The sequence below is a fragment of the Protopterus annectens genome, chromosome 7.part1, assembly GCF_019279795.1.
Source record: "Protopterus annectens isolate FY-2018-M chromosome 7.part1, PAN1.0, whole genome shotgun sequence".
Lineage (NCBI taxonomy): Eukaryota > Metazoa > Chordata > Ceratodontiformes > Protopteridae > Protopterus > Protopterus annectens.
Window position 1 is genome coordinate 257,112,532 of NC_056740.1, and position 14,025 is coordinate 257,126,556.

General features: G+C 38.5%; 1 protein-coding gene across 2 annotated transcripts in view; it reads right to left on the minus strand.

The window, feature by feature from the left end:
* The window catches only part of MTMR10 (myotubularin related protein 10), a 1,193,387-nt gene that overhangs the window by 741,915 nt on the left and 437,447 nt on the right, over positions 1–14,025 (minus strand). For both annotated transcript variants that reach the window (XM_044078705.1, XM_044078706.1), the window contains exon 5: positions 3,017–3,159. In XM_044078705.1, the coding sequence (XP_043934640.1) occupies positions 3,017–3,159 (143 nt within the window). The remainder of the gene's footprint in view (positions 1–3,016; positions 3,160–14,025) is intronic.

Below are 14,025 nucleotides of genomic sequence, written 5' to 3' on the forward strand. Positions count from 1 at the left end.
TGAATAATCCTGGCCTTCCCAGTGGAAGTGTTCCCTTAAGGTATGCAGAGTTTCACCAAATGAGTAATCCTCAGGGGGGGATACAGAAGGAATAGATTTCCTCTGCATCAGAGTCTTCAAAAGGAGAGTAAAACTGTTCCTGATAATCAGAGTGCTCTGAAATAATGGAGCCCTGATCAGAGGAGGGGGAATCTTCCTCCACTCTGGGTCTTTTGTCCGGAGGTGGCTGAGAACCTCTGATTAGAGTAATTAAATCCTCAGCCATTTTAAGCATCTGTTTCTTAGGCATGGGGCCTGGAGATGGGCCCTGTGTAGCTGGTCTCTTAGGGTGCATGGTAGCTTTAGACTTGGTGAAAGCCTTGATGGAGAAAGAAGAGGAAGGTCTGAAGACAACGACCTCGGGTACAGGAGACACCGCCAAAGATGTGTCGTCGGTAATCAGGGGCTGCGTAGGCACCTTGCTGAGAACCGGACCACGTGTAGTCGGCTTTGGCGTGGTGTTGGTAGAGGCCATGGACCTCGAGTGCCGGTCCTTGTCTTTGCGTTTTTTAGACAAAACCGGAGTCGGAGTATCCGTCGACATAGTATAGTTAAATGCTTTCCCAAAATAATGCTAGGCGAACTCCGCCCGACGCTTAATAGTGCGTTTGTTGAATGTAGCACAAAAATGACAGACCGAGACGTCGTGGTCTGGGCCTAAACAAGGTATACAGAGGGAATGGAAATCCTTATGCGGTATTTGCTTCCCACAAGAAATACAATTATTAACTTTGTCTGACATCGGTCTGAGGCAAGAAAAAGTTTCCCCAACGGGGTACTTAGCTTTAAAGAAGACTTCGGTTCCAAATTTTTTGTAATCTCAGGAGCTGGCCGTCCGGCACTTGCGAACTGCTTCTGCTTTGGGCACCACGCGGCAAAAAAGACTGAAGAAAATGGCGTCGGCTGGTTCTTTTATACCCCTGTCGCACTGATGTCAGGGAAGAAGCGACGACAACCGACGCCGGACCTAGACTTTGGAATTCGGCCGACCGAGGACCCGCCTGACGGCAGGAGAACCCATCTGTTATGACTGCAGCTGTATGCACGATGAACATCAACAAATGCAGTGGCAGCTGCCCTAGAAAAAACATCCACAGCATTGTAACTGTACTTAATGCTGTGTCTGGCTATTTGAGTGGCCTGCAATAGTAAGCTCTGTATTTGATGCTTACACTCTGCAGTAGATGGGTCCACTATAACATTGTTTAAGGAATGCAGGACAGAGATAAAGTACTTTTTCATTTGAGTCTGGTAGTGAACTGCCTTAAAGCAGGGTGTAGCAGAGTAGGGCATTAGCACTGGGCAGAAGATTACAGGGATTATATGAAAAGAGAGACACTGCCGAGGGGTCTTCCACTGGATTCTTGTATAAATATTTTAGGTAATCAGGCACACTGTAAAACCTGTCTGGTCTCTCAGGAGCTGGCGGTTGAGAATCAGGTGCAGAAAAGGTGGATTGAAAGGCATCCTAGAAAGCCTCATGGACAGGAAGAAGCAGAGAAGGGGGCAGAGGTACCCATCTCCAAGAGGACATAATACTGTTTCTGAACATCATAGATCTGAGTGGACTGCCATTCAAAGTGTTTCATCATGTTCTGTACAGTCTCCCCAAAGGAAGTTTCCTTCATAGGAGAATCCAGTGAGAGGGAGTTATCTTTGTCAGAACAGATTTGTCCTGCAGAATGCAGCTGAGTGGAACAGTCCAGAGAAAGGTCAGAGTCTTAAACCGGTTCTTCATCAGAAGAGGAGGAAACCAGGGTAGGTTTTTGAAGAGTAGCCTGTGGCTGCAGAGGCCCAAAGAAGGGAGGTTACAAAGACATAATAGCTGAAAACAACCCAAGTGAGAAGTCTATCCACTCCTTTTCCCTAGCTGCTGAGGGAGAGGTCACATGCCTTGTGTTCTGTTTTTTTTTTTTTTTTCTTTCTTTTTAGGCATGACATCCACTTGGATGAGATGCGGAGGTTTGGAACAGTCTGATTTCTACTTGACAGTCTGTAATCTCTTCCCTAACTAAAGTTTGAGGGATGCCATGCAGTCTCTCAAAAATGATGAAATGTGGTTCCTCAGATGTATCAGCAGTCTGCAAGGCCTCAGGAGCGATATCAGCCTCTGACAGGGTCTCAGTAGCAGGTAACTGAGAAGAAGCATGATGTACCACTGGTTCTGGAACCTGAGAGGGTACACTGGAGTCAGAAATGGACCGTGGATCCATTCAAGGGCTTTATTTTTTTTTTCAGTGGCAAAGGAATGTCTGAGGATGTGGAGTTAGCCATCTTGGACTGGGGCCAAGCATTTTAAGATGCTGGGTCTCTAGAAATATGTTGAGAGTGGAAAGCCTTCACCCAAGGGTTTGGGCATGAACAACTGACAGACCTGAGCAAGACTTGTGATTGTGTTCCAAGACTTAGACAAAGACACATGGTATACAAGTCCTTGTATGGAATCTGCCTGCTGTACTTACCCATCCTAGCTGACATCTAACAGCTTTCAACAAAATAGCCTAATGGGGCACTTATATGAGTAAATGATCGAAGCAAAGGTATCAATGACCAAACAGCAAACAGTCCGATGGATGCATGGACTACATTCAGGCTGGCTGTGAGACAGTCTGGGGATCCACGCTCATACTCCTGTGTATATACCCCAATGCATACAAGTTGAGGTCATGTGTCGGGTACCCAGATGGACGTCACCAACGACCCATAAGAAAGGAATACTGCAACAGTGATGTCAGTCAGGACATCAGTGCATGCCATTTCAAGGTATCCAAAGCTCTCATTTCAAGATACAGTTGTGTATCACAACAGGGAGTCAAAACTGAATCTGAAAATTAAAAATAATCATTAAACTAATTTTCAAAGGAAAAAATAAGTAAGCCTATTACAGTGCCAACCATTCTGTAATAAAACATGTTACGTAAACATTCTAAAATAAAACATTTTAAGTAAATAAAGCTGTTACTGTTGCCTACCTTACCTTTTTTGCACTTTCAGGGCCAGCTTCATCAAATCGAAATCGTATTATACGGAAATCCTTACAATAAATTATTAACTCAGTAGGATTAAACTTCAGTTTCTGATTAGAGCTCAATACTTTCTGCTTCCTTTTCGTGTCATTAACTGCAGCAATAAAAAAAGTAAACCAACATTGGAGAAGGAAATATTTGTGTTTTAGTTCAAGTTTATAATTTTTCTCTTTTTTTGTGACACTTCTCAAACACTCAGTAGTAGTCACATGATGTCCACTTAATAAACAGCAGCCATCTCCTATCAGGTGGACTAGGAAAAAAAAATGTGCAATGTAACGCTACACATACATGAAGTTATCAATTTGATAAATCTGTTAGAACAGCCAAACTGCACAGCAGCACAAGAAAAGTCTAATAATGGAGATCGCACTAGAAGATGAGGCAAACAGAAACAGTGCATACAGTCCTTTACATACAGATGACATAAAGTTATCTGTTGTACGACTAGATTTTGGTAAAAATTATAGGTACAAGTAATATTATCTTGTCAGCAGTGACATGACCAGTGTAGCCAGCATATGATGGCATTCATGTCTCCTCTACAAGCAGTGTCATCAGTGGGGCAGCGAAGTAACAAATCATACATTTTAACAGAGCACCTCTGAGATGATATATTACAAAGAGGCAAGAACTAAACTCCAAACATATCTGCTTAGTATGTTGATAATATGTTCATCCCCTCCCTGTATGTGCATCATCCACTGATTACCCACCAATACAGCTCACCTCAATGTCACCCCTGGAATACCCCTGCAAGAATAGAGCATTCGCCTTTACACAGCAAACTGGTGCCTGAGGCGGCCTAATGCCACAGTTTCAAGAGGACATGAAGACACAATCAGAATACTCACGGAGTGCCCAACCTGCCACATCATCATTCCATAACCAGGCAACATTCTCCCCTTTGCAAAAGTGCGACATGGACATGCATTATGAAAAACCTATTCAAGGCATCAGTCATGTCTCTTTCAGATGTAGGGGGTGACAAAATCCCCAAGTCTCCATCAGGAGGTAATTTACTTAACCCCCCCCTATCTTTCATGAAGTGGGCAGTTCACTAAACACCCAGTTCTTTGCTTTCAGGATGGTCAAATATCATGCTCAAAACTCTTTGCACAGAGGTCGAGAATTGCAGGTCACCATTCTTGAACAGGATCTTAGCAGCACCTACCACTACTGAGCCTTTCATCTGGAAGTCTAGCAGAATGTGCGACTACAGGCAATGCTGCTCACTGAAGGAGGTATTTACAACACTGACCTCCCAGTGACAAAATAGGATAAAACAGCATCACACAAAAAAGTTCTTTAATTCCATCTCAAAGGCAGAATTCATCCACTCATACTGGTACTTTATTACAGTGCTTTTAAAGAAGAACTTCACAATGAAACTGAATTTAAAGTATAAATTAGCAGATAAACAAGCAGGAACAGCAGAAGACACATGAAAAACACACTAACTTCATATTTCAAACTCTGCTTTACATGGATGTATGAGCACAGGATATTGCAATAACTGCTCTGAAGCAAGAAAACATTTATGTGCTATTTGATGCAAACCAGAAATATAATGTTGAGAAAAAAATCATCCAGAAACAAACAGCAACAGTCATTTTTCATTATCCACTTTAGAGACCTAAGATTAAAGGTCAGTTATCTAATAGTAATAATTTTTCAAAGCAGCCACTAGAGTAAGTTTTGTTAGTAAGAACAAGCCCGAGTAACAGCATTACAACCTGAGGGTATACAACACTTGAGTAAAACACTGTAGAACATTAAAGTTCCTTCTGGTTATGACACAAACTACAGTGACCAATTGGCTTCCATGGGTAAAGAATAATAAAACAACATGCAATGAAGTGGTTTACTATTATGAAATGACCTTTTAATTTTTTTTTTTTAAGAAAACACACATTTACTTCACCTGTAGTTGGTTCAGTTTGCTTACGTCAAACCTAACCTGACACTGAATGATCCAGCACAACCTCTTCAATTGCTCACTTCTGTAGAAGAGATAGAATCCCTCATCTGGATGCTTCTCGCTAGTGTGGTGGTAAATCTGGGAGCATATGCTTTTTAAAAGGAGGTTATGGGAACAGGGTATGTAATAACCTTTGGATATAATCACTCTGACCCAGAAATCCTGCATGATGGCCATCCACGCAGGTAAGAGGAGGGATAAATGACTCCTGTCTGCCTCCGCAAACAAGAAAAATGATAAAGGACTCCTGTCTGCCTCTGGGAGAAAGCAGTTGGCCAGCCCTTCATGTACATTCATGCTGTCTATCTGGGCTCTGAATGGAGAGATAAGTCCGCAAAGCAAAGGGTAGTACTGCTGAAATTGAATTCATCCTCAGGTCTTGGTGAGTACCTACATGAGGTGGACCCTATTTTCACAAAGTCTCACCAAAATAACGCTGATATATAGACTGTATTTATATAACATACATCACGGACAGAAGTAGGTTAAAAATTAAAAAAAGATAGCTGGGTGCACAAGACCCAGGATAAACAATGCCCAATCCTGGTAGGCACACTGGTGCCAGGACTGGAAAAGATGATTATAGAATCCTCACAATACGGAAACATTCCTAAAACAAATCACAAAAACTGATAGGCTAAAAAAGAGCTGTAAAGATGATAAAGTAGACTATTGAGGATAAGAAAGAAATTGTGTATTGTTACTATTATGCAAAAGCCCAAAATTTCCAGACACAAGTTATACAAAATGATTACAATCATATTTAGATATGTTGCCAATACTTGTAAACTCCATACGAATTGCAGGAGTCGTTAATGGGCACATTGCGGGTGGTGCAAAGAGCACTTCTGGCTGACATGAAAGATTGAAACAATACTAATTTCATGAACTTTAATAGTACAATTCCTGTCATGGTATTAGAAACCCAAAGGTCTTGGAGAAATTAAAAAAAAAAAAAAAAAAGACAGACCTCCAAAATTCTTTTTTCTGCATACTTCTCCACCTCTAGGTCTGCATACATTAAAAAGGGCTAGCTCTGCCATGGCTGCCTCTTTCAGAAAAGGACTCAAAGGGGTATAACGCACTAGGATTTTCTAAAGCATAGCTACTTGCTGAGCTTCTCAATATTCTTTGGTTTCCCCACTAGAATACCACCTTCATTCTATAAAAGGGGTCTCCAAATGTAGCCTTCTGAATGAAAAGCATGAAGTAAGGTGTCTTCAGTGTCATAATTACAGTTTTCAATGGCTGCAATCTGGCCCTTATATGCAAGCCCATCAGCCACTGAGTCACGGGTATATGAATTGTCTTCAGGAGAATTTAATCTTCTCTTTTTAAGAAGGGCCCTCAAACACTTCAAGAATATCCAAGTCTGGCCTTAAACATTTAAGCATTCTGCTAGCTTGGCAATGAAGCTCATGAAGTGGAGTGGGAAGAGGCACTGCCCAACTTCCGCAGAAGTAAAATGTACTTTTTAAGGATATTTCTTAAGGGATAATGTTTTTTAATTAGATGATTAGGTGAAGTTTTATTGAAATGATGTGATTAGCTGGCCATGCTCACATGATTATAGTTTGGTTCTATAAAGTATGAAAGAATGAATCAGAATGCATTAAGCACTGAAGAAGGATTTATATCAGAAAGCTCTGCAATAAAGCGTTTGGTGTTCTTGGAGTTGGATTTTCTTATTGCAATGTATGCAGAGGTAAGTTTGCAAGTGAAATTTTCTGATTCAGAGATATTTGTCTCACAACTTTGGGAAATGTCACCTTGGGAACTCTGGGCTGTTGGCAGGGAACTCGGATCTGAAAGCAGCTTCCAGGAGCCTCATGGCAAACAAGGAGAGTGGGAATCCCACCTTCCCCCTCTGAAATTATAATGCATGCTTCTCACTCCAAAGGGCCTTCAATCTCGGGAAACTTGTTCGGTGCATTGGTCCAGGAAGGCATGCAGCTAAACAAATGGTGTAGGCGCCTGCACAATGGTCACATCAGAGGCCTTGGCTAAAACAAACTCTGCAGACAGTGGGAGCAAAAGTGAATCACCACAAGCAGGGCTGCGAGACCTAGGGAGATCAGAGTTGTCTAAAAAGACCTCAATTTCCTGATGTTGTGTTTTCCTTGGGTGGGAGGCTCCTGGACGCTTTATCACGTCATGACAGCAAGGACCCAGACTCGCACTCCTTTTCTTAAAAGCAAACTCCAAGAGGCACCATTGTCTATTCTAGAGTATCCTCAGGGTAAGTGAAGCACCATGCAGTCACAAATCCATGTCATGCTCTGGGGTGAAGCAAAACAAATATTTGAAGTGGTAGTCTCTGGGGGGATCTGCTTACCATGTGCTACACAATTATTAAGCTTAACAAAGAAATCCCGCTCCATTACATTCAAAAATCCGACACCAGCTAAAGAATAATATAACAATATAAGAATGATGAAAGAAATCCCTTATGGGGTACTTATCCTAACCAGCTGCTGGAGGTAGGCTACCTGATAGACACATCGCTGTAAAATATATACAGCAACACACTTTCCCACAAGAAAGATCTAAAGACAATCAACTGAAACATCCTTTAAACTACCAACGTACTACTACCTTTGGTGGGATGGCAAAGGCCAAAGCCCTGGGGAAGTCAGAGCTCTGGAAGTTAGGCTGGTCACAAGCTACTTGCACACAAGATATCCCAAAAGTGAGCATTATGATGATCATCAGGAATCTATATCCATCCAGCCACAAATCCTTTCTCCCATTTTTGCACATGGGGTTGGAAGTGTCGCTTTAACAGTGATAATCATCTAGAGACAAGGTTTACACCACCAGGTGGCTTTATAACTCCACCAAATCAGGCAGATATGTTTAAAAATGCTTTAACTATGTGGAAACCTGAAAAACAAGCAAGAGCTCAAAATTTGAGCAATAAAGCAGACAGTTTTCAAAAAAAAATTTTTTTTTCAATGTTTAAAAAAAAAAAAATACTCTGAAACAGGATCAAAGAGGATCTCTAGTTTATAGTCACCCCCAATGACTGCAGCAGTGGAATCATTCACCCCAGACAGGGGAAAATGTTGAATTCCTTCTCCTCCAAGGCATCTGACACCATAGATAGCTCTTGGTGTAACAGAAAGACAAAGCATCACCAAAATGCAATGAAAATGGTGAACAATCACAGCAAATCAAAGAAACCTCTTGCCTGAATCATGAGCACCAATATGACAAAAGGTGCTCATGACCACCGATTCCACCCATGCTATGTAATATTAACAGGGACATGGATCTCACTCCACAAAATAAGAGTCGCCACCTAAAACCTGATGAAGCAGCTCTGTTTGATAGAGTCACTAAAGTCTAGACTGGAGGAGAATACCCCTGTCCACGTCAGAACTAGAAACAGGTTGAGTACATCCCGTTGTCTTGCTCCAAAGTAGGGACAGCCTGCATGATGTCTATGAGAAGGTCCAGGCCAGGAATGTCCAAGAATTTAACATATAAATGGCTTGGTCTCTGAGCTTAAGCTGAAGAGTTGTAAGATCTGGCCATCTGCGAGTATATCAAGAATCCACTGGTCCCTTTGTGCAGGTTCACCAACATGAGGAAAACTGAGATGTTCACCCAGTGGACAGCCCTAAACAAATATCAGGATGACACTGAAAAGCTTCCTTCTTAAATTCAAACTTGTTTCATAAAAGAATCCAAACCATACAGCAAACTGGCTTCACAAAAAAAGATACACTGCTGATGTACTGTATATACCTGCAGAAACTGGAGAGACCTCAGAGGTTTCTAACAAAAAAGATGAAGGGATTCCAGCATGTGCCATACACAGATCAACTAAAGTCCCAGTCACTTTACCCTGTATCTGGCTTACAGAGCAATCTCAGACACAAACCTAAAGAATTTGCTGCATACCTGTAAATCAAACAGGACTACGGTCACCCATTCTAGGGACTTAAATATGGCCTGCGACTTAAATAGCACATGCTGGAGGGACAGACTTATCTCCCACCTACTGCCATGTCTTTTGAATCAGCTACCTATTCATGTGAAACAGAACACCTCTGTGACACTGTTCAAAAGGAACCTGGACGAGTAGACGGGGCACCATAAATTTTTACTGGGAATAGCACCCAAAGCCCTCCTGGTTAAGGGCAGCCATTACTACATACAATCCTGGGTATTAACTAACATTTCTATGGTATTACATTGGGATGAAACAGCTAGGCTTGAAATGACCTCTGGCTTGACAGCCTAATGAGCTCCTACGATCCTATGAATGTGTGTGTATTTCAGTGTACCAAAAGGGATACCATGTGGCTAACTGCCTTTCCCAGTATACTCACAAATCAGCCATTCCCTGTAACATTAAAGTGTGGCGTACCAATGTGCTGCAGAAGGCAATGCAGCCTTTCACACACCCCACCCATACCATGGGCCCAATCCCCACATCAGATCCCCATTGTGTTGGTTACCCATGGATTGCATATGTACAGTGATGTGCATACCATATCTTGAGTACAGATATGCCCCACAGAAATGATATTCCCTGCAGTAAGACAAAACAGGGGCTTTAGGTACCTGTCTTTTGATTGCTTTACTGTGGTGATTACACCTGCCACCACATATCAGCTAAAACCTCAATGGGATGAAAAACTATTAAAAAAGCATTTTTTCATGGTGACAGCCCTCCTTGAACATCCTGAGCAGCACGGCTTTACCCTATGTACTACTACCACGGCTGCACAACTACAAAGCAAAAAAGAAAAAAATAATAATTTACAATTTGAATCACTGCCAATGCACAAACAGAAAATGCACAGAACACCCAAACTGGGGAAAGCAAAACAAGCTGAAACCTATCCAGTACACATTTGAGGAAGGTAAGGATGTATATGTGTGAACACACATATATGTATAGTAACAAATACTTCTATATACATGTATGTACACGTGTATACTTTTTTTGCAGATGGTCATGTGGCATTTTGTTGGTCTTCTCCCTGTCAACCCTACATCCTGAGCTACTGACAGCATGTAGTGGAAAGACAAGCTTGTCCCTCCGCTACAGGACTCACGTTAATGCTAATTTCCAAATTTGGCTGGCTGCCATGCATTCTGATGTTTGTTTTCTTTGCTCAGTGATTTATATTATCTGTAGTATACATTATATACACACACACACACACACACACGTACATATATATATATATATATATATACACACACACACACACAAAGAATATATTCTCTTACACACGCAGACACCAAACATACTTCAGCTAAAAAAAATGAAATGTGTATTTAAGAAGCATTATATACAGCTCTATGCCATTTATTGATTTAAATTTATTAATTATGGACATCCATCTGGGGTGTTCTGTTTTTACTGGAATCCCCAGGAAATATCTCCAAAAACAATGCAGAAATGTACAGTAGTACAAGTCAGCAAATTCATATCTGTACATCAAAACTACAGACACGTCATAAGTTATAAGATATATACACAAAAAGTGTAGATTAACAGGATGTAGGACAAAACAGTTTGTACATTGGAATGTGATTCTCATCAAAGGCTTGTACTGATGTACATCTACAGTCAAAGATGGTAATTTAAACACTATGTTTTCAGGTTTGATAATTAGAAGGGACAACAGCTGGTTGAGGGTGGGTGAAACTGAAGAACTACTTACATTATACTTCAAATGGATATCTAGCTGCTCTGTAGTACATTGTTAGTGAAATCACAAATATGGTTATATGAAGATTTTTCCTTAAACGAGGTGGTAAATTATTCCATAGTTTGTAAAAGCAAAATCACCATCTTCTGTCCAAGTATCTTTTGGTTAAGTTAGGAATGGCAACAATATGACACACTGACTCTCTAACAGTCTAAGAGAGGGATTTCTGAAATGTAACTGTGTCAAGTAAGGAGTGTTGGTATGGTTCGAAGAGAAGTTTGTGAGCTAAACGAAGATTACGTGATTAAACACTGGTCATTGTAGTTTGCTAGTAAGTGACAGTAACAGCTGTACCCTGTGGCAGATCTGGTGATTCTAGCCTATGCCTAACTTTATTTGCAATGAAAAGGCCAGATTAGTCAGTAGGTGAAGTAGAGCATATTACGAGGATGAGAAATGTTACTCTACACTTATCAGTGGGTGTAAAATGCTTTTGTCAGATTTCTTTTTATGGTTGCGGTCATTACATGAAGGCCAGATCTTAGGCAGCTGTTGAGGTTTTGAGGGCTCTTGTACTTGTATTATTGTTGAATTCTGAACAATGATTAGCAGTGAACATTCATTTGGTGACACCAATCCTGTCTAGTGATGTTAACATGTTGATTTTTCTTTTTTTTTTTCAAATAATTTATTTTCCAAATAATATAATGTTTAACAATACAATCATCAATAAACAAGTATTATAAACCTTTATATACACTATGTACAACTGATTTGAACAAAGTAGGGAAAAAATAAAATATATGAAATTAGTAACAAACATTTATAATATTCAATTAATAAAGTATAAAGTTACACAGTAATTATTTAGGGTTCATTTTTAATGTCTCAATAAGAGTTAATTTTTTTTCCCCCAAGGACTGTTTGTTCATGTTTTAGGTGAAATTCTCGATTCCTTCACCTTGATTTCTAATGTTGCTGTTTCTTCCATCAATCTCAAGAATTCTTCCAGAGTAGGTTCTTGTGAAGACTTCCACTTTCTAGTTATACATTTCCTTGCCACAGCTAGTATGGACCAAAGTAGGTATAGATCTTTTTTATTCATTTCAAATAGTATCATTAACATTTAAGAGGACTAAAGATTTGATTAAAATAACAGTATCTGTGAATATAGCTTGGAGAAAAATAGTAACTTCTTCCCAGAATTGTTTTATATTAATACAATCAAAAAATATACGAGACCAATCAGCTTTACAGTTTAAAGAACATCTCCAACAAATGGAATTATCAAGTGCATTGAATTTGGCTAGTTTATCAGGTGTAATAAATGCCCTGTGAATATATTTCCATGTAAATATTTTCCATGCTTGTAAATTAAATGTTACATTAACAGAACATAAAAGATTTGTTTTAGTCTCAGTTGATAGATTAGTGTGACATCTTTTTGCTATGAAATTCCAATATCTTGCATTAGGGTTAGTTTTAAATGTTATCAATATTTTGTATAATTTTGAAATTAGATTTGTCTAATTATAATTGTCGTAAATAACTTCAGATATTAGACTTATCAAATTTGGACTAGTTTTATAAGAAGAATTAATAATTTTACTATTAAGATCATTAACATATGATAATATGCTTTGTAGTATCAACCAATCTGCTGATGGAATGGCATATTTATTCTGAATTTGTTGAATGTCTAATACTATTTGATTCTCTATACAATGATGCCAACAAGTGAAGTTTTTCCCCTCCCATCTAGTTAAAATAACACTATGAATTTTACTGAAGAAATTCTTTGTAGAGCTAAAGGGTATTATCAAGTCTAGCCAAATCTTAATATATACGTTAGTATATATAAATCTTCTGAATAAATTGTAAATATTTATATAATTTAAGTTTATTGGTTTTATTATACTGAATATTAACAGTCAATATGTGCCACATTCTATTATTTTGTTCACTTACTATACAATTTTTAATTTTATTTTCATTTAGAAAAATAATAGTGTGCAATATTTTCCATGTTGAAGAATAATTAGGATCTATCCAATTAATGACAGTTCTTAATATGGAAGCTTTAACGTATGATTCTAGATCTGGAAGTTTAATTCCAGCCATTTCCCAAGATCTAATATGATGTGTATAAGCTATTCTATTTCTTTTTGGATACCAAAGAAAGTTTAATATAATTTTATTTATTTCAAGATTTTCTTGTTAGGTACTATAGGAATAGCTTGTGCAATGTAATTATTTTTTGGAAGTATTGCCATTTTTATTTGTAATCTGTCTTCAAATCTCAACATCATTTTATTCCAGCTTACTATTAACATTTTTATTTTATTAATTATGTTGCTATAATTTGTGGTTAACACAGATTCCAAATTATCACAGTGTTGCTCCTAAATATTTTATTATGGGAACATGTTTTCCTATCACACAATTTTTAGTTAGGTAAATTCTCTCTCTTTATTCAGATGTATATAATTAGATGTTATCTAAGGCTGGAAATATGATAAAACCTTTCCACTATTTCATCTAGTTTTTGTACTGATTTCTCTGAGACATGTAACGTGAGTAAAAGATGATCAGCAAAGAACATAATTTTTGAACTGAGTTGACCATATACATCTATGCCTGATACATTAGAGTTGTGGTGTACTAATGAGGCAAATAATTCAATTCCTAAGGCAAACAGGATGAGAGACATCGGACATCCCTGCTTTGTACCTTTGGTTATTTCAATAGCCTTCGAGATAAATGGCCCAAGTTTTACATAAGCCAGATTGTTTTTATAAATATTATTTATCAGCATAATAAAATTAGTAGGAAATTCAAACAATTCTAAAGCCTTAAAAAGAAAATCCTAGCTCAACGAATCAAAGGCTCTTTCTATATCCAAAGCTACTATTAGAGCTTTTTGGTTGTTTCTGTTTAGAAAATCTATGAGTGTTAGCATTCTTTGTATATTGTCATGTGTGTGTCTTTTATATATGAATCCTGTTTGATCCTTATTTATTATGTGTCAATGATTTTTTAATTCTACTAACTAATATTGACATGAAGATTTTATAATCATTGTTAAGTAAAGATATTGGCCTACAAGATTTACACTGTAAAGGGTCTTTGTTTTCTTTTATAATGGGTGTAATTAAGGAGCATCTCCATGAAATTGGAGTTGTGTTTTATGCTATAATTTCATTCAAAGTTTTGTGAAACGATGATATTACTAAAGATGGAAATATCTTATACAATTCATTAATTATTCCATCAATTCCCAGTGTTTTATTAGTTTTACTTTTAGAGA